Source organism: Anolis sagrei, chromosome 2, assembly GCF_037176765.1.
Source record: "Anolis sagrei isolate rAnoSag1 chromosome 2, rAnoSag1.mat, whole genome shotgun sequence".
NCBI lineage: Eukaryota > Metazoa > Chordata > Lepidosauria > Squamata > Dactyloidae > Anolis > Anolis sagrei.
The window spans coordinates 101,151,656-101,173,487 of NC_090022.1; the positions used below are offsets into that span (position 1 = coordinate 101,151,656).

The following is a 21,832-nucleotide window of genomic DNA, read 5'->3' on the forward strand; positions in this document are numbered from 1 at the left end:
ATATTTGGGGATGTGGCTCCAGGCTTGTTCCATCTTGCACAGACATTATTGCAATCATTCCCGTTCAAGGAAAGGTATTTGCAGATATTACAGACCTCTACCAAATAGGTTCCCTAATTTTGTTATATGTGTTTGCCAGGGGCTTAAAATTTCACAGGGCTATGTTATCAGGTATGACTAATCACTCTAGGAAGCAGACGGAAAGTGAAGAATCTGAAATGTTATGATCTGATTACTTGTTCCTCTTTACTAGTATATAAGCAAATATTTGTCCACCACAAATTTTAATTATCTAATAAATTTGTGATTGCTTTTTGTTAGCCTACTGTAAAAATTTTATGTGGGGTGTAATGTGGACACAGATACAATATTCTATCAACCTAGCTTCCTATTACAAATTGAACAACCCTTATCTGGAATTCTGAAATCCTCCAAAATTGTCTACATCGTGACTAAGATAGTGACGTGTGTGTTTTCTAATGATTCAATGTAAGCAACTTCTGTTTCATGCTTAAAATTATTTAAATGTGTATAAAATTATCTCCAGGCTGTGTGCTTCAGGTGTATATGAATTTCACGTTGAGATTTGGATTCCAGCTCCAAGATGTTTCATTATGTACTTATATGAAAATGCAGACATTCAATTTTTTTTTTAAAAAAACACCAAAACACTTGATGACCTTGAGTGAATCACATGCTCTCAGCCTGAGAAAAGCATGTGATATTTTTGCCTTAGGGTCACCATAAATTGGAAATAACTTGAAGACACACAACAACAAATCCCTCACTCCCCATTGTTAATTTTAAATTTATTGTAAGTTGTACCTAAAGTAGACCTATTGAAATTAACATGGGTTGTTTGTTATAATTAAGTCTCACTGATGTAAATGGATTTGTTCTGGCTAGGACCAGTGTTGGATTTAATCCCCGAATATTAAATGCTTGACTGATTTTAGTTGGGTCCATTTTCCCCTAAGCCTGCTTCTTGATAATAATCACAGGCAAGACTGAGATAATTCCAGTAGTTAGGCATTGCTATAGTTGACCACAGCTGTCACACGCAGCCCTGGTAAGATATTTTCATTTTATTTATTTTTATATGTGCTCCAACCTTCTTCCCCCAATTTGGGTGATCACAGCTGAGTAGTGGCACACCCTGAGGTACCATTATGGTGAAGGGGTTTTAGAATATTTTATTTCTACTGTTATAATTGGGATTTTTTTTCTCCTGGCCCTTTGATCCTTTAAAAAAAATTGTGCTAGCTATCTTGAACTTTTACATGGGAAGGCAGAATCTAAATATTAGCAAGGATGGGAACTTTGTGGTCCTCCAGGTGTTGGACTACAACCTCCAACAGCCCTAGTCTACATTGCTAAGGTTGAGGAAATCCAGGGAGCAGGCGTCCAGCAATATCTAGAGACTGCATAGTTCCCTCCCCACTTTCCTTATGGCAGAGCTGGCCCTGATGGGAAGATGTGGTCATCCCAGCCTTCCTTTTTTCACTGCAGAAACTGTGTTTAGAAGGGCAAAGGGAGAAAAAGACAGCAAAGGAGTGCTTATATCTATAGTAAATAAGTTATATTAATGAAGTGGTAGTGTTCATCCCTTCCAAATATTGCTTGTGCCTCCTTCTGAGTGTGGGGACAGAACACTGAACCGGCACACACAGATCTTCACTTTTATTTCAATCTGACCCTGTTCCAAGATCTGTGCACAGATCTTCAAACAACTGGAATTCCTCACAAGGACCCTCTCCCCCTCTGCATGTACGTGACTTCTGAGATATTTTAACAGCAGCCCATTTATTGCATTTGGAGACCCAAGCAGAGCCAAGCTTTAGAGATTCATATTGGGGGCAGGCAGCTAACCCGAGGACAACATGTGTTAGCTTTCAGAATGTATGTCAGAGCTTTGCAATGGCTAAGGACACTTTACCAAATATGGGCCTGTTTATTTTTAACAAAAACATGGTGAATAGATGGCTTAAGGGGATTGGTAATAGCATTTACAGATGTGCAGTTCAAGATTGCTGGTTTCAGTCCACCTAACAAAGCACGTTTTTTTCTTTTAAAAAAAACCTTCATTGTTAATGGCTAATTTAAAGCCAGTTCTTTAAAGCTATTCCAGTGAGCAAATTTTCATCTATTCCTCTATAGTCAATCTTACAAACCTCTCTTAAATTCTTAATTATAATTCTGTCAAAATTAGGATTGCCATTTTTAAACCTATCTTGTTCCCGAGTCTTTAACAGAGGCCCTGGTTCAAAGAAAGTTAGCAGCTGAAGATTTTCCTGTTATGCTGAAAGGGTTGACTAAATACCCTAAAGGTACTAGATTTCCCTCAGAGCTTGACAGTACTTAGATGGAAAGCCACCAATGAATACCAAGTGCTGTAGGTTGTGGAAGGAACTGGCAAAACCTCCTCTGAGTATCCCATGCCTAAGATGTCTGTATGAAACTCATGGGGTCGCCACAACTTGACAGGTGGCTTGAAGGCATTCATGTACACATATAGCTTAAAGAAGCAAAACATTAGGTAAAGAACATGGGTATTCTTTCTGCCTGCATTGCCGGCATTTATAGATTACTTGAGACAGCTCATTGCCACCTGCTTGTCCACCATAAGTGGTACATGGCTGGAAAAGGCAACCATGAAATTTGAACTTCTGCTTCACCATTTACATAGAAAAGTATGTGTGTATTTTTAACTGTAGACCTCTGTGATGGAGTACATGCAGTATTCAGGTTTCACATGCTCTGTTGCCTGGGCAACTTGAAGCTTAATTGCTACAGCAATATTTAGAAGCAGTACTTTTTTGGGGGGGGAGGGGAGGCAAAAACACATGCATTTTTCTATTTGAATGATTTCATGATTGCACGCAGCCTGTAGTGTTCAGTTCATACAGCCTCAACACCCCCCTTCTCTCACACACATACACATATGTACACCTCTATTTTTAAAATAGACATGCTTCACTCATGCTATGTGGGTTGGAAACAAATTAAGTGATAAGCCAAACAGGAGAGATGGTGGAGTAGCATTGCATGTCAAGGTTGTTTACACCTGTGAAGAGATGCAGGATTTCAATCCTGGAAACCAGGCTGAGAGCATCTGGATACGAATTAAAGGGACAAGGACTGAAAATGATGTAGTTGTGGGGATCTACTACAGACCTCCAAGCCAGACTGAAGACCTGGATGGAGTCTTCCTTGAACAGTTGATTAAAAATTCAAAAAGTAGAGATGTAGTAGCAATGGAAGATTTTAACTATTCTGATACTTATTGGAAAACAAGCTTCTTTAGCGATCTTGCCAAAGTGTGACTGGGGAATGGATCCAGGGAACACTTTGCTGCCTGTAAGAAAATACCTTACTGCTCTTTTGTTTTACTAGAGGTTGATGAATTTGAACTTTGTGTCACTATGTTAACCAGTCGTCCACCCTTTGTGGATCATGACTGTGGAAGCAGGAACATTTTCTCATGTGTTTTCCAGGTTCTCACTTTACAAAAACAGATCAAATCCAACCTACCTTAAAAATAGTTTGTGGTTCCATCTGTGTGCCTGCTATTGTGTTCTACAATTCCGCGTCATACAGCTTAATTGTGGGTTGCAACTTACATAACACAGCAAGAAACAATCTCTGATTCTTAACTAATGGTTTCCTTAGGTGTCTCCAGCAGGGCTCCCTTTCAGAAGCTTAACTGAAAGACCTTTTGCATGTTCCCAATTGAGTGGATATCTGATGAGGGTGAGCAAGCGTGGGTTAATTCGTTTGGCCAAGCCACCCTGGGTTACTTCAGAGAACTCTGTCAATCTATTTAGAACGAGAGAGAAAAAAAATCCAAAAACAACAGGAATGTTTGTTTGGTTTTAATCAGACTATCTTCTGATAAGTGTCAAGTCAGATTAATAAATGGGGGCAAAAACCTGTTACTAATTATTTGAACCACTGTGTTTTGGAAGGGAGTTTGAGGAACTGGCTCAAACAGGGATGATAAAAGATAGTTTTAGATTGGGGGAGGCGGAGAAATCCCAGTGACCCAAGTAAGCAATACATGCATAAGAATCAAAATAAACATGTGCAATAAAGGGGCTCTTACTGCTACTACTACTACTAGTAGTAATAGTAGTAAGGAAAGACAGGTATGGCCAGCCAAGGCCGTGAAGGACACAGGGACACACACACCCTGACACACAAAGCAGGACAGTGGGATGCTACCACTGTATATTAAATATTTATTTGCTGGAATACACACAGGAATACAAACAGGTTATTCTGAATCCTTTTTCCACACCAGCTCTTTAACACCATAGAGGCCTACTGAATTCCTTATTCCTTCTCCCTGAAGGATTTAACTATTTTCTTCAAAGAGGTATCATTTAGCAACAGTTCCCAAAACTCTTCCTTCCCCTTTAAAACTCCTAACTGACTCTTTTGACACCTAACCCAACTGCCTATTATGGCTGCCTTAGCTCCTTCCTTTCCTTTTGGCTTTTAAAATTTGAATTCTGCACAGGCCTTTTATTTCATATAGTAATAATTTGTTTGTTACAAATAGTTAACAATTTGCCATACCTCATGCAATTTGATCTTCGTTGCAGTTTAATCCAGTGCAATTTGTTGGCAATAGCATAGTCTTGTACACACCAGCATAAATACATGAGTACATGCAAAAAAAGAACTCAAGGAGATTTCAGCTGGATCAGACCAATGACCTACCCAGTCCAGCCTTCTGTTTCCACACCAACCAACCAACCAGACCCCTTCGCCAAGTCAGGGCTTGAGCGCAATAGCACTCTCCCACTCATGTTCCTCAGATACTGCCTCTGATCTTGGCCGTGATGATGACTAACAGACATGATAGCCTCTTTTTCCTGTAGACTTTTACATCATTAACATGTCAAAGAAAGCATTTGCAGTTTAGCATTCACTAGATTAAAGTTGGGGGGGGGGGCACCTTCTGCCTTTTAATGGTAAATTGCTGTGGGTTGTAATTCACAATGAGTAATGCTTTAATACAGGTAGATGTGATTCATTTTGGCTTGCAAATATTATATATCATACCAATAAGACCCCATATTTATATTTAAAAAACAGTTTTACACAATGCTTTAACACTGGAACAGGCCCATAGCCAGGATTTTGATTCGGGGGTGCTGAGTTTGATTCAAGGGGGGGGGGGGGGGGCTGAGGACCTACCCTAGCAAACCTTTTGTATAATTATCCCAATAGCCCCATGCATATGGGATATATTGAGCATGGTGATCAGATCATGATAAGAATAAACATAATAGTTTAAATAATGAAGCCCCTCAAGCTCCCCCCCCCCCCCCCCAGCTACATGCCTGCACTGGAATGTGCTTTTCTGGATTATCCTAGACTACAGTTCCCAGTTTGTTATCATTGTGTGCTCTGATCAGAAAATACCAGCTCATGCATGAGTCAAATGATCCTCCAGAGATTAAATGATAATGCCCATTGTTGCTTGCCTCTTACTGTGCTTATGGGAGTTGCACGCTAACATTTGAAAAGTGCTCTCTTCTTCACCCTTCTCTAATATTTATTTATTTATAGATTATTCCTTCTGAGGCAGGATGATCTGTATAACCTAGTAATACCTACCAGAATGCAGAGGATGCCAATTTATCATTTGAGAAGCAAAATGTCTAGCCATTATGATTATTGAGAGGATTTATGTATTTATTTTATTTATGCATTGTGATGTGATAGGACACACATGCAATAGGATGTGCATGAAGCTCAAAACACAATGATTTCTGGACAGATTTTAATTCAAGGCTAGCATGTTAGGGTTTGCAAAATCTGGAATACTGATGTAAAGTTTGTATGGTGTGCATTTCTGTATATGCCTTGAGGTCATTTGTTGACTTATGGAGAACCCATGCATTTCACGAACAAGAAATTCTCAGAGGTGGGTTTGCCAGTCCCTTCCTTTGAAATAAAGTTTATAGCACCTGATATTCCTTAGCAGTCTCCCATCCAAAAACTAACCAAGGCTAACCTTACTTAGTTTCCAAGGTCAAACTGGGATGAATGCTTTTTTGGTATTTTTTATGTACTCTACATTACAAATAATTATTTATTTGAAAACCAATATACAAAGGTCAAGAAAGACAAGGGTTCTTGGCGTTTCTGATATGTTGTTCAGTTCCATGCTACATGACATATGCAGCTAATGCAAACTTAAATATTTCAAACTACATACAACTTCTTATCCAGTTCATGGAAATTTACCCCATTGTTGCTTTGCATAAGTCCTATTGGTAAAATTGTGATATATTTCTTATTTTGTATAGTGCAGTTTAGCTGACAATTGACATACATTTGATTTACTCTATACCAGTATTAAATGCAGTCTTGATCTATCTAATTTAGAGTGTGCGGGCTGCAAGGGTTATGCACTAGCTGTGTTTTGCACCTCCCAGGTACTTGTAATTCTCCTCTTTGCCAGTTATCTGAGGAATGTTTTCAAATACTACACAAACCATGCTTGATGACCGGCATGTCCACCTGCAGCCTTGGGAGTATGAATTTGCAGCCAGTTGTAACAGGACTGAGGTGAAGAGAATTCCCTATTAAGATGGGGAGAATGACCATTGAGGTGTTGTAGCAGATCTACTTGGAGCAGTTCTTGGGCTTTCACAATTATTGTGAGGAATGTGAATTGGAAGATGACAGCTCCCTTGCCACACTCTGACTTCTGTGAAGATGAGTCACACACCCACTTGAATAAATAAACACTCCAGTAATTAACCTTCCTACAAGGCATTGTGGAGAGATTCCCAGCAGGAAACACCTTTTCTTGCTCTGCAGCCAAGGGAGTTCAAGATGTTCTTTGAAGGGTGTAGGTTTCCTTCAGCTGTACTGGAAGCTCTAGCTTCCCTTGACGTCCCCCTCTTGCATGCTAATGAAAACGGTTCCTTTAGGTGACCTATGAAGACCCTGGGCATCCTGTTGCTTGTGTTAGGAGCAGAAGGAAAAAACAACAATTGCTTTTAGCATTCAGGCTGTGTGGGTAGCATGATAGCTCTGTGCAGGAATTGAAGACACGATGTGTGCCAGTCTTCCCTAAACAAAGAGCTCTTGGATGTGCATTATGAGAATTGATCAATTTACTTGCTTGGGTAATTGTTAGTACTATTCTTTGGCTATTGGCACCAAGGCAAGCAAATTACAAGATAGGGAATACTGAAAGGTCTCCAGCCAAGCCCTGGTTTGCTCTTTCTGTTAGTCCTACAAGATGCTGAGGCCAATGGCCTGTTCTTCAGCAGAACTGTTTTGTTTGCTAGACGGAGAGCAGAAGATGTTATTTCTCTTGCCATTCCTTGCTGAATCATGAAAAAAGGTTTCTCTCTAAAACAGTGATTGCAAGTATACTGCAAGGAGTATGATAATTCCAGTGTGCTTTTGTTGTAGTAGATCAACCATCTTTAACCTGAGTGTCCATTGGGGTATGTGTCATGGATGGTGTATGGGCAAAATTGGGGGATCTGGGTGCATGTTAGGTCATTACTGTCCAAGTATAACTCTCCTCATTACCCTTCATGTTGCAATTGCAGCCCCAGATGGCATAGTAGAAGACACATTCTAGAGGGTATCAGGTTGGGGAGAGCTGTGGTGGATCAATCATGTTTCTCATAGCCTATTTCTCAGCTTTCCTCCTTCTCTGCTTATTATAGTTATTCCTTCCATCCTTTGAAAGTTCAGGAGTGTAGCACTGTTGCAGTTATGAAAAGAAGAGTGTTTCAAGTCCCACATGGAAGAAAGGAGTTAGGTAATGCTCAGGGAAACAGAAGATTCTGGATAAAAGGGGCAACAACATATGATGTCAGTGCTCATGTGGGTGTGAGGCTGAATTAGCTGTATGTGTGACTACTTTTAGAAGAACTCTTCAGTTTGAAGTAGACTCAACAAGGACACTGACTGTAATGTATTTCTTCAGTAATTCCATTTTATCTGAGAACTGTTGATCTTTTCCCCACATGCCCATTAAACATCAGTGTGGTTCAAATCCAAAGGATGTAGGAGTGCATTTTAAGGCCCTTATTCTTTTAATAGAACATTTGATATATACCTTGGAGCATGGTGTAAGGGGTTGAGTGTTGAACTGGGAGATCAGTTTTTGTCCTCACTTGGCCCTTGGATTCCTCTTTGAACAAGTTGCACACTCTCACCCTCAGAGGAAGGCAGTGGCTAACCTTCTTTGTATAAAACATATAAAGAAAACCCTATGATAGGGTTGCCTTAGGACTGGCATGAGTCAGAAACAACCTGAAAACAAGACAACAATAACAACAACACGTATATTTAAGTATTCATTCAACTAGATCTATTTATCCTAACAGTATGGATGAAAAGACATTGAGTGGATGGGGTACAACATCACAGAAAGGTGGCTCAGAAAGACTCACAATAGATTGGACATGCTTATAGCTGTACTCAAAGAGGAAATAGAATGAGAGTTTTATTTATTTATTTTCATAGAATCATAGAATCATAGAATAAAGAGTTGGAAGAGACCTCATGGGCCATCCAGTCCAACCCCCTGCCAAGAAGCAGGAATATTGCATTCAAATCACCCCTGACAAATGGCCATCCAGCCTCTGCTTAAAAGCTTCCAAAGAAGGAGCCTCCACCACACTCCGGGGCAGAGAGTTCCACTGCTGAACGGCTCTCACAGTCAGGAAGTTCTTCCTCATGTTCAGATGGAATCTCCTCTCTTGTAGTTTGAAGCCATTGTTCCGCGTCCTAGTCTCCAAGGAAGCAGAAAACAAGCTTGCTCCCTCCTCCCTGTGGCTTCCTCTCACATATTTATACATGGCTATCATATCTCCTCTCAGCCTTCTCTTTTTATTTATTTGCTTTATTTCTATACCGCATTTTTCAGCCCTTAACAGGCGACTCAATGCGGTTTTTGCTAGTTTTATGCTATCAATCTACTGTTCATGTGGTACAAAGGTAGAGATGATGCTTGGAATTGTAATCTGTTTTATATCTAGCTCAGGATTCCATCTCCCATATCATTTCTATGGTTTAGTTTTGCAACACTGAATGTTTCGTAAAGGTTTAGTTAACAGTGTGCTCTGGGAAGTTGTTCTGATCTCACTTCAAACAGAAATGTATCAGATGGTCTCAGGGAAGCTACTTTGTTTTAGCCACACACACCCTCCCCTTAGCGATAGGAAGATGCTGCTGCTGTCCAGCTTACAATAATGTCACACCTAACAAAAATAATGCAGATAATGTGTGTGAAGAAAACATTTAAAAACTTAATAAAAATTCTATATGGGTGTACACAGTAATGCTAGATCAGTTAAGATCATACTGCTTTTATTATTGTTATTCCTATCATCACCACCACCACCATCATCTTTATTTGTACTCACTTTCACCCCCAAACCAGTCTTACTCTAACACAACTCTGTTTTGCACTTGTACCAAATACTTCTGCGTGTCAGCAGTTGGCTATTTCTCTGTTTTCATAATCAGTAATTAAATTTATAATAAACTTCTCTCACATGGTATCTATTCTTGGGCAAAGAAATGCATGTCAGGAATTTCCCTACCTGCTACCTGTATATTGAAGAGAATTTAATTTATATTGTCTGTAGACATATCTCTTTTTAATGTACACTCCCTGAAGGAGTACAGGAAATCAGTTATATAAGACACATAGAGATGAGACTAATCAATAACATACTAACACTGAATAGTATTAAGGGAGTAACCATATTAAAGTAAACAATTATGGAAGCTCCAAGGCATTAGTTACAGATAGGGAGATAACAATTGGCACTTATTTACAGCCATATTAACCAGTTGAACAACACACCAAACTCTCCCTCCTGCCTCAGGAAACAAGATTATCTGTAGCAATGTCATTTTAATAGGCTTCTATCATTGTTTCATCATGGCTTCTACTGACAGGCCTATTGTTAGGTGCAACCCCTCACTATAAGAGGCAAGAGTGTGTACTGTTAATATTGACTATTTCCATTTGCCTATACCTTTTCTCAAAAAGAATTCAGCCCCCACCCTCCCCCAATTATCAGATTGAGCAACCTATAGCCTCAAGACACCGGGTTGCAATTTCCACCATTCCTCATCATTGGCTGATTCTTCCACGTGGATCAGCCAGGAATCTCCCATCACATATGTTCTTCTGTCCCATCTGAATGTGCATAGGCTGCAGAATCTGTACCTGGCATGAGGCACTGGCAGCAGAGTGGACCTTACACTCAACCATTCCTCTTGTAAGGATGTAAATTCTTGACTGGTTTGTGCACACATGTGAGGATCAATACTTAAAATAGTTTCTCCAAGCAGTTAGAAAAATTGAAAATTTTTCCAAAGTATTCTCCCTGTTTTCTATTAAGGGCAATTTATTTGGGTTGGGGGGACACTGTGTGTGTGTGTGTGTTCAGAAAGCAGGTCTCCAGCACAGGGAGCAGTATTTTCTGAGCAGGAAACTCAAGTATTTTTCTCCACAGACTAACTCCCACGACACTTTGAGATATTAGAATACTGAGAGGAAGCTGCACAAAATTCTTGATAACCTATTAGTCTTCCTAGCAGGGTTTCCCAGCTGCCGGGAAACCAATTTTTTGACCTGAGAATGAATAATGGCACGTTTTCTTTCCATCCCCACATGATTCTTTCAACAGGAACATTCTGCAGTGTTGTAGGAGGGGGGGGGGTTAACACTCTTTGCCCTTAAGAGAAATGCCTCAGAGTATAGCAAATGGGCATTCAGGCTCCTTCCATGAGACTTTGGAATGTATGTTTATCTTCTGTAACCAGAAATGCTCTGGTGATGAAGTCTGGGGCTGTGAGCAGATGGCAGTGTTCCAGAGGTGAGAAATCATTGCAGAAGTGTTAGAGTATATATAACACTGCTAGCATAACAGTTTTGCTCTGCTGTTAACTCATTTTTTTCATATTTCCATAAATAAAAGGGCTAGACACACTTAGCTATTACTTTGAAACAAAATCTAAAAACCCAAGAGCCAAACATCCTTCAGAAGGTGAATCTCACTGTCCAGATAACTGTGGGAAGTATGAGGAATAGATATTGGAGGCAGATGAGAGAGAGAAATAGAATGACGTATTCTGGTTGGCTGGCTAGCAAACTCCCTAAACTGGTCAGAAACATGCAAGTTGCTACACATTGTAGATATCACTTAAAAATGTCTGGATTTCTACATATAGAATTATTCATTTATTTATTTATATTGTACCTTTCTCAAAGTAGAACAAGGGACTCAAGAGCAGAATGATCAATTTCAACGTCGTCTTCCTTGTGACCAACTGTATTTAAATGGCATGTAACATAATTGTATCATTGAGAAGTAGACATCTTCTTGCTTTCAAAAGATACCCTGTATATTTCCATCCTTATTACTGCAACGTCTTATTGCTTTCTGATTTTTGCATGGCTTATAATTATGCCCATAGTCTTATAACTTATGCAATTCAATCAGGAACAGTGGGGATGCTGAAAAGACTCACAGGCACCCATGCAAATATACACTGTCTATCTCCCAATTCTTTTTACAGATAACATATTTTGGAGTAACATAACTCTGCCATGCTACTCACTGCTGCATAACATTAAGGGCAACGCACTGCTGTCTGTTTCCTGAAGCCATCTCTGCTTTAGGTTTATTCTTCTCTTCCAACTTAGAACAGAGTAAAAACATCAGGGAATGATGATGTATTTCTTTTGTGTCTTGTGGGTTCAGGAGAAATTGAACATCTAGAAGTTTTCAGTCCCCAAAACAACAGTAGAGAACATCTGGGGCCCCTTCTACACAGTTGAACAAAATTCTACATTATATTCGTTGAACTGGAATATATGACAGTGTGGACTTAGATGACCCAGTTCAAAACAGATATTGTGGGATTTTCTGCTTTGATAGGGCTGAGTGGAAGGGCCCTGGGTAGTTGAGTTAGTGTGGAAGGATTTAGAATAGAGGAAACATTTTTATTATCAGAGTATCGATCTATTTGACATAGTATATCTTGTCACTGCCGAGAGTTTTGGGAAACTGAACCCGGACTTTTCTGCATGCAAAACGTGCTGTGCGGCTGAGTTATGGCCTCAGATGTTCCTTATCTTTGAATGAACTGGATGTATTATCTGCCAAAATAATAATCACTGACGAAATAATGGGACTGCATTGATTTTCCTCAGGGAAAGAGTTAAGTAATCCTGTGTCATATGCCCAGTGCAGTTTATACCTCTTCTAGCTTTGTTATTATTGTTTTGTTTATGCTTGTCCCTACTGAGGCCAGATGATATTAACAGCTTCATGCCATCATATAAGTTTCTTTAGTCAGAATATGGAAATTAATTCTCCATCTGCTGCAGGGAGGGGGAGAAAAAAATAAAATCCTTTTTTGTGTGGTTGACTTCATTGTATGAGATATATGTAAGCCGTTTCTGAGAGTTTTCAATACAGCAAGCCATCAATCTAAATAAATTCTTTTTATAGGGAAGATAAGATGACTGCTATAATGGATGGTAGATGGTTGCGAGTAGCATAACCCCTCTACTGTTTTATGTCCCTAAATGAAAAATGCCGTGGAAATGTAAGTTGTGTGGCAGTTCCTTCTGCGCTTCATTGAAATAAATGAGGCTTGTGTGGGAGCAGCTCTCTGTGTTACTGTTCCTTTGGAAAGTAAAAGTGAATTGCTTTTTATAATATGGGAATTGCACTGCACACTGCAACCTTTCAGTACTCCAGGGACTTATTAAACCCTGTAATTATACTTGCCCTCAGAAGTGTGAAGTACTGGTAGTTGGAGGAACCTTTTGGAAAGCAACCGCAGCCTGTACTCTTTAATGAGTTTGGATGGTGTAACCAGGCAGGTAGGCAAAATAGTAAAGTTGGATGGTAAAAGCCCTACCTTTCTGGGCTACTTCTGAAGCAGTAGTAAGGCCTTAATGCAGGCCTTCACAACCTGTGACCCTCCAGGTGTTTGGGACTCCAACTCCCAAATACCTGGAGTTTCTCAGCGATGTGAAATGTTTTGAAATCTGATGAGGGTTGTTCCTTCGCCGGATGATCAGAAAAGACAGACAGTGCACAAAATTAATGTAAAAAGGGTTTCATCTGCTCACTGATCTGCTAAGGAATCTCCTACCTCTCTGAAGATTTGCGACCTCACCACATGGGGCTTTTGCCTGTCCTAGGACACTGCCGAGATGCAGCCATGATAGAGCCTGGCACAGCCCATCACATGATACAGGGCTACTTCTGGTGAGGCTCCATCCCAGCTTTATTGGGCATTAAATGTTTGCCACTGTCTATTTGATGTGAGCCTCCCTGAGTCCCTTTGGGAGATAAGGTGGGCTATCAATAAAGTTTCATTAATTCATTCATTCACTCATTTGTGCACACTGCAACTCGGCAGTGTGCTACAAGGCAGCCCTGAGAACATGTGTGACTACCTGTGTTCTCATAAGCTATGCCAGGGACAGCACAGGACCAAGCTTTGGAAAAGGTGGGAAACGGTGTGGGATGGTAAGGGGGTGATTTGGGGAAATGCCGATGGTTCTCCCAACTCCCCCCCCCCCCCCCCGCCCACAGATTCCCTTGTTGTCCGCTGACCTAGCATTGATCCCTTAAACATCAGACAAGTCAGCCTTGTTGACTGCTTTTGGGTATTTGCAGCACCAGATAATACTCATTTTTATTTTTCTTTCTCCTTAAACTATACAAGTTGTTTGCCCCCTTACAATTACTTTCAATTTTAATTAATTTTTTCTAATGACAATTAGAGGTGTGCATTTTTTGTTAGTCCTTGTAATTGGAGTCAAATTCATTAAATTCGTACTTATGAGACAATATCTGATATATGGATGTGGCCCGCACCAAAAATTTAAGAATCGAAACTTACCCCATACTTTTTTTGTTTTCGTTTTGTAAATCTTGGAAGGCTTCCAAAGTCAGTTTCATATTCAGTGCAAGGAAGCAAAGCTGAAAGCAAAGCAAAATGAAAGACTGCCTTAGTTCAGCATTAGTTCACCATTTAACAAAAGGTTTTGGTTCAAAAACAAATTTCTCGGTGTAGAACCACTACTTTCAAAGTATGGACTAAACCATTGAACATGAAATAATACTTTCAAACTAGAAACATATCTTATTTATTATTGTAAAAATGTTGTTTATAAAAACTTTGAAATTTTCCCAAAAAGCCGTGGATAAGTGAAACGTTCTGAAATTTGGAGGACTAAGAGTGGTAAATGTGTTCTACCACGGTAGCAAATTTCACATCAATAGCTGTACAAATCAGGGATAAAAAAGCCCATGAATTTTCACCAATGATAGTACTTATGTGCAATTACTATAACAAAATAGTAACACAATTTTGTTACTCTCGTTATAGTTGTGATTTTTTCATGAACTATAGTTTAGAAACACTTTAGAAATGAAACACCAGCACCCCTACATTTTGTAAGGACTTTTGAACCATATTTAATTGATTGTACATTCCTCGTGACTATCCGCTTTATACTTCTAAGACTCTTTGAGCTGATTTTAACTTTTGTCAGGAAGGAATTCTACCAGTCAAGGTATGTTCCCGTGTGTGCAGCACTAAATACACTTGGGAATGGTAATTATGAGATGTCTTTTCCTTGGCAAATTTTCCATGCTGTGATGTAATTGTTTTCTAAACTAATGCCTGGATCAGCTGGATTAAATAATGCTATCAGGTAAGCCCGTTGTTAGATAACGTGGTGTGATGCACATGTCTCTTGTCTCTTGTGTATTATTGCAAGGTAGAAGCCAAAAATCTATGTCACCAGAGTGCATCCTGATTGGTACTTTTGGGTCCTTTGGTATCTTTCATCTGATATGTTATTGAATATTGAAAGCTCATCTGATTACACACCTATGCAAAACCATGATGCAATATTATATAATAGTACTTCATGGTTATCTGATAATGCATGCAAAACCAATGTCTCAATCGTGTGAAAATTTAGTAAATAGGTTGTTTGAAGCCAATCTTGATTTTCAGTAATTTAAGTAAATGTGTATTCAGGTAAATTAGATAACTCTACAAGGAACATGTTTTTTGATGAAAAAGTCAATCTTACTCAGAAACAAGAGGATGAAGGCTTCAGTCATAGTTTTACAAGGGAGTCAGCTGTCTTGAAGCCAGTGGAACTGACTTTACTTCCAAATAAATAAGTTTAGGATTATGCTGCAAAGCTTCACTCCATGCACATATTACTAGAAGTATGCCTCTGAACATACTGGGGCTACCTTTGGAGAAGACATGCAAAAAATGTAATATATTACACATAGTAGTTTAGTAGTTACATGTTATACAAAATACTGAAAAAATAGTTTATTGTATCTTTTTTGCTTTGAATTTTCAACTGAATGGCCAACGAACAGAGCAAGGATCTTGAAACAGGCATCTCAGGACCCGTTCAGAAAGTACTTTTATCCTAGGAGCTTCTGCAGCAAACAGGAGGGTGGCCAGATGCTGTTCTCTGTAAACGTGGAAGCAATCGCTACAAAAGGCAAAAAAAAAAAAAAAAAAAAAAAGGGGGGGGGGAGATTTCCAAGTGTGGAAATATTACAGTTTTAAGCCAAATATGCAGATCTTCACATGTCTGTATGTCCCTGCAGTCGGAAATCCCAAGATTTTTTTAATCTGGGTTTGTTCCTGAGTTTTAGATATTTGTTCCCGATTGGTTGGTTACTTCTACACTTGAGTAAAAGGCAAAAACTTGTGTGTGCCGGAAACTCCATGAAACATGTGGAGGGCACATTTTCTCTGGCCAGAACAAAGTTGTGGCCCCCCAGTCAATATTGTACATCATTTCACAAGAATAGCAATCTGTTCTTGTGAACAGCCATGTATAAACCAGGAACAACACCCTGTTGTTTGATGCCACAAGTACAGAACCAAATCTGTCTGGACAGATGGCCAGGCAGCCAGGCTCTAAAAAGTGCCAATAATGGCAAAGTTCTGTTCCTGGCTTGAAAGTGTGTTCCTGTTTGATTGTGCAGTGCTGACTTGGGCAGAAGTGGTCCTGCCCTTTAAACTTTGTTTGTGTGGCAGATACTTCATGAAACGTCTGGAGGACACAGTTTCTCTGACCAGGACAAAGAACTGAACTTTTGCAGTGATTCACTGCAGTGATTCTCCCCACATCCGCATATTTGCATCTTGAGGGGGTTTTTTAAAACCAAAATTTCTGGCAGAAGTGCCATGGCGGCCATCTTCTGAAGTCCCAGGATTTTTTTGCCCCTGTTTAAAACCCATAATTTAGTGCTGTCTGGAAGCGCCCTCAAGCCACATCTACACTGTCATTATCTGCTTTGAACTGGATTTTGTGGCAGTGTAGACTCATGTAATCCAGAACAAAGAAAATAATGTGGGTTATCTGCTTTGATAATCTGGATTATATGGCAATGTAAATACAGCCTTAGAAGGAGATTCTTATTCAACTGAGCTTTCTTGATACAGATCTTTAGGCAAGCTGCAAACTTCTTTTGTCAAAAGTAGCACTGGTAGAGTAATACAGGTGTTGTTTTAGCAGAGCAAATGGCAATTAAAAATGTTTTATTCCTCAAAGCCAGTATGCAGTATAAAGACATGGACAGAATAGTCCTAAGGTGGAAACAATAAAAAGAGTGGTCTAATTTGAAGACAGAGATGAAATCAGCCATGCAGGTCATAGATTTAGTGTGCATTAGGAAGACCTGAAAGTATGCATCAGGCAGCTCCATGCAGTCAGAATGCCTGAATATGGCAACTAACTGCATGTTTACATAGAACAGAGAATTATCTCACAAAGAATTCCTAAGAATCACACATTTCAAAGATAAACATCCTTCAAATTGACCTTACTTGGAATAACACTAGGGAATGATAGTGGGATCAAAGGATCTGAGCTGAACCGATGGAAAATGCACACCTCTTATGTGGGATGTTAACTATAGTGACAGAATTTCAAGGTCTGTTAATACTCTATAAATGTCTAGGTTTTTTTAAAAAATGCAAATGTGAATTCTGTGCAAGAAAAAAAGAGTTTCTTGGACTAAATTAATTAAAATGCATTATATAGAGAAAGGCACATGGTGGAACAAAAAGTATTTCCGGTGTATATTTTTAAATGTACCACACAGTTGATGGATTTGCTTTTGAAAGATTGTTGAATTACAGACATCTCACCATTTACTGACTGCTTGTGTAGCATATACAGTAGAGTCTCGCTTATCCAACCTTCGCTCATCCAATGTTCTGTATTATCCAACAGTCTGCCTTCCGCCCAGATCCACAGCTGTTTCAATACATTGCAATGTTTTAGTGCTAAATTCATAAATACAGTAATTACTATATAACGTTACAGTGTATTGAACTGCTTTTTCTATCAGTTTGTTGTAAAATATGATGTTTTTGTGCTTAATTTGTAAAATCATAACGTAATTTGACGTTTAATAGACTTTTCCTTAATCCCTCCTTACGATCCAACATTCTGCCAACCCGTTTATGTCGGATAAGTTAGACTCTATTGTATGTCAAAAAAACTCACTAGCTGCACACAGCATTAAGAGTTCTGCATGTGGAACTCTGCTCCAACTCCTCACTACCAGGCCAGGACTCACTGGGTTGCTGCAACAGGTATCTCCCAATGGATATTTTGTAGCTGGTGGAAAGCTGGCTGAGGATATGTTCTGCCAAGATCTAAAGAGATCCTCTGGAGGCCGCAAATGATATCATCAGTCTGCATCTAGCTATGGCAACTTTCTTGTTGTCTGCTTTCCAAATGCAAGGAATGTGGTAGAGGTGGGGTCAGCTATTGCAGCAACATGGTAAGTCCTAGGAAGACTTCCATCTTTAAGAAAAGAGGAAGGGAATGGCAAGCTCTACAACAGTCTTTCTCCAACTTGGGGGCGCGACCCCAGCGGGGTTGTCAGGGGTGTCAAAGGGATCACCAAATACCATCAGAAAACACAGTCTTTTCTGTTGGTCATGGGGGTTCTGTGTGAGAAGTTTGGCCCAATTCTGTTGTTGGTGGTGTTCAGAATGTTCTTTGATTGTAGGTAAACTATAAATCCCAACAACTACAATTCCCAAATATCAAGGACTATTTTCCCCAAACTACACCAGTGTTCACATTTGGGCATATTAAGTATCCGTGCCAAGTTTGGTCCAGATCCATCATTGTTTGAGTCAATTGTGCTCTCTGGATGAAGGTGAACTACAACTCCAGAACTCAAGGTCAGTGCCCACCAAACCCTTCCAGTATTTTCTGTTAGTCGTGGGAGTTCTGTGTGCCAAGTTTGGTTCAATTCCATCATTGATGGAGTTCAGAATGCTCTTTGATTGTAGGTAAACTATAAATCCCAGCAACTATAACTCCCAAATCACAAAATCAATTCCCCACCCATCCCCTTCACCTCACCAGTATTCAAATTTGAGTGTATCGGATATTTGTGCCAAATTTGGTCCAGTGAATGAAAATACATCCTGCACGTCAGATATTTACATTACCATTCATAACAGTAGCAAAATTCCAGTTATAAAGTAGCAACAAAAATAATTTTATGGTTGGGGGTCACTACAACTTGAGGAACTGTACTAAGGGGTGATTAGCCAGGTTGAGTAATACTGCTGTACAACATCCAATAAAATACAGAAGTGTGAGATGGAATTATATTGGTATATTGCTAACAGGATGGCGCTGACCACTCTATTGAATCTCTGAAATCTTCTGAAGCCCCACTTAGTAATGGAGCCAGGCTCTTCTTGCAGTAATTTTTAGAGTTTTTGTTCTTCCTCCTTTTTGTTCTTTATATCTGTTTTAAACAACAATGTTATTTAGTTTGCATGCTAAAATTTGGCAAAATGTATAACAGGAACAAAAGACAAATCAAATCCTTTTCATGATAATATTTTCAGTGAGAGTCCACAGTATAACACTTTAGGTAGAACTGAAAATTGATTTATCTAACCTGTTAATATTAAATATTAACAAAATATATCTGTTAGGGAATATATCACACACATAGCCACTAGGATCTTTCTCTCTCCGTGATTCCTCGGTGCCTTCCAGCCCCTTTTGGCTGGATTTTTTTCAAGCACAGGATTTAAACCTCCAACCTTCCTGGTGCCCATAAATAAAAATGCTCATCCATAGATGTAGGGCAGACAATGGCATTTCAAGGAGGATGCCTTTCCTATAGACCCCAGCTGCCCCTTGGAAGAACCCCCACCCACCTTTGGGCATGTTATATATGTGTGTGTGTGTGTGTGTGTGTGTGTATGTTTGTGTATATATGTATATATATTAAGAGGCTATAAATGTGTATGTGTATGTGTGAATGGGGGAACATATAAAAGTGTGTGTAGCTGTGTGTGTGTGTGAATGGCAGAACCTATACATGTGTGTATATTTTCTTTATGTGTGTGTGTATGAGGGGGCTATAAATGTGTGTGTATCTTTGTGTGTGTGTGAAGGGGGGAACCTATAAACGTGTGTGTATATCTTCTGTATATGTGTATGTCTATGTATGTGTGTATGTATGTTTGTGTATATATGTGTGTGAATATGAGGGGGCTATAAATGTGTGTGTATGTGTGCGTGTGAATGGGGGGATCTATAAATGTGTGTGCATATCTTCTGCATATATGTGTGTGTGTGTGTGTGTGTGTGTGTGTAGGGGGTTTATCGGTGTGTGTGTGTGTATGAGGGACCCATGAGCGCGTGGCCTGGGGTGTGGGCCTACGTCACACACCTAGATCCTCGCGCGCCCCTCTCCCGCAGACCACCGCCTCCCACCGCGAGCACTGTGACGTCACAGAGGCGTCTGCCTGCCCCTCCCCTCCCCATCCCTCCGTCGCCTACCAATGGAGCCCGTAGGCAGGCAGGCAGGCAGGCAGCAGGGCAGAGGCAGGCGGTTGCCAACTTTCAAACAATGCGTGGTGTCGGGGCTCCTCCCCGGCTGGGCGGGGAAGAGGCGGGCTGGGCCCTTGGGGAGGGCAGCTCGTGGCGGAGGCTCCTCCCCGTCCTCCCTCGCCTCCTGTTGCCGGGGCTGCTTCAGTGCTGGTCCGGGCTCCGCGCCGCGAGGAGGGGGGTGTCCGCGAGGAGGAGGAGGGGGACGAGAGCCGAGGCAGCGGAGAGGGAGGCGCACGCGCCGGGCCCCCGCCCCGCCCCGCCCCGCCCCTGCCCGCCTGCCCCCGTCCATGGCCCGGATCCCGTGAGCGGCGGAGGAGGAGGAGGAGGAGGACGAGCAGCAGCGGGAGCAGCAACAGGAGGAGGAGGAGGACGGAGGGATGGGCAACACGGCGCACAAGACCCTGGCAGGTAAGCGGGCGCTTCTCTGCGCCTTGCTTCGTGGAGCCGCCTTCTCCCGCTTGGGCATGCGGTGGTGGACCCAGGAGAGCCCTTCCCTCTCGCGGAGGGCGGCGTCCTCTCCTTCCCTCGTCGTGTCACCTTTCCCTGTGGCCCCCTCCCGGGCGAGGCTCCCCTGGGCTCCTTTGGCAAGGGTCTGCATCGCTCCGGCGTCTCGTTCCGGGCTTCCCTCGGAGAGAGATGGGGAGCCTCTGGGCTGCATGGTCCCGCCTCTCCTCAGGGCGAGAGGCTGGCTGAATAGGCAGGCATCGCGGGCAGCAGGGGTGCCTTCCTTCCTTCTCTCCCACCCGAGGATGTTGGAATGTGCCCCCACCTTTGGATCCCCCTTCCCGGAACCTCATGCATTTAGCACATCTCGTCCAGCCCTCTGCCAGGAAGCGCCCGAGATGTTCTTTGACAGCCGGTGATCCCCCTGATAGTCATGGTCCGTGCACGCCTATAGAATCCTAGGCTTGGAAGAGACCTCGTGGGCCATTTAGTCCAACCCCCTGTCAAGAAGCAGGAAAATCGCATTCAAAGCACCCCCAACAGATGGCCCTCCAGCCTCTCCTTAAAAGCCTCCACCACACTCCGCGGCAAGGAGTTCCATTGCTGAACAGCTCTCACAGTCAGGAAATTCTTCCTCATGTTCAGGTGGAATCTCCTTTACTCCGGTTTGAAGCCATTGCTGCGTGTCCTAGTCTCCAGGGCAGCAGAAAACAAGCTCGCTTCCCCCTCCCTAGGGTTACTGTCAATGTTTCGGGCTGTATGGCCATGTTCCAGAAGCATTCTCTCCTGACGTTTCGCCTGCATCTATGGCGGGCATCTTCAGGGGTTGTGACGATCTCACAACCTCTGAGGATGTCTGCCATAGATACAGGATGGTCATCTGTCGGGGGTGCTTTGAATGCGAATCCTCAGAGGTAGTGAGGACCTCACAACCTCTGGGAATGCCTGCCATAGATGCAGGCAAAATGTCAGGAGAGACTGCTTCTGGAACATGGCCATACAGCTCGAAAAACTTACAGCAACCCATTGATTCTGACTATGAAAGCCTTGGACGATACATCCCCCTCACATATTTATACATGGTCCTCATCATGTCTCCTTTCAGCCTTCTCTTCTGCAGGCTAAACATGCTCAGCTCTTTAAGCCGCTCCTCATTGGGGTTATTCTCCAGACCCTTGATCATTTTAGAATCAGAGTTGAAAGAGACCTCGTAGGCCATCCAGTCCCAGCCCCTGCCAAGAAGCAGGAAAATTGCATTCAAAGCACTCCGGACCGATGGCCACCCAGTCTCTGCTTCCCACTGGGTTGCCGGTAGAAAGGCCAAAACGGGCACAAGGTCTTCCCAAGAGATCCCGGACAGGCATTCCTCTGCCCGGTTTCTTTGGTGTTTGCTCCTGGACCTCAGGAAGGGGGCGTGGCCACAGCCCGCAGAGCAGA

At 41.6% G+C, this 21,832-nt stretch overlaps 2 protein-coding genes across 2 annotated transcripts in view; one reads left to right on the plus strand and one right to left on the minus strand.

Annotated features, from left to right (window-relative positions):
• LOC132765575 (uncharacterized) overlaps positions 1 to 20,609 on the minus strand; it is a 47,727-nt gene extending 27,118 nt beyond the window's left edge. Inside the window, exons 1-2 of the mRNA XM_060759855.2 lie at positions 19,901 to 20,609; positions 13,927 to 14,006 (exon numbers count right to left, since the gene is read on the minus strand). Of these exons, the coding sequence (XP_060615838.2) occupies positions 13,927 to 14,006; positions 19,901 to 20,609 (789 nt within the window). The remainder of the gene's footprint in view (positions 1 to 13,926; positions 14,007 to 19,900) is intronic.
• NEURL1B (neuralized E3 ubiquitin protein ligase 1B) overlaps positions 20,247 to 21,832 on the plus strand; it is a 67,206-nt gene continuing 65,620 nt past the window's right edge. The window contains exon 1 of the mRNA XM_060765106.2: positions 20,247 to 20,359. Coding sequence (XP_060621089.2) covers positions 20,329 to 20,359 — 31 coding nt within the window. The 5' untranslated portion in view covers positions 20,247 to 20,328. The remainder of the gene's footprint in view (positions 20,360 to 21,832) is intronic.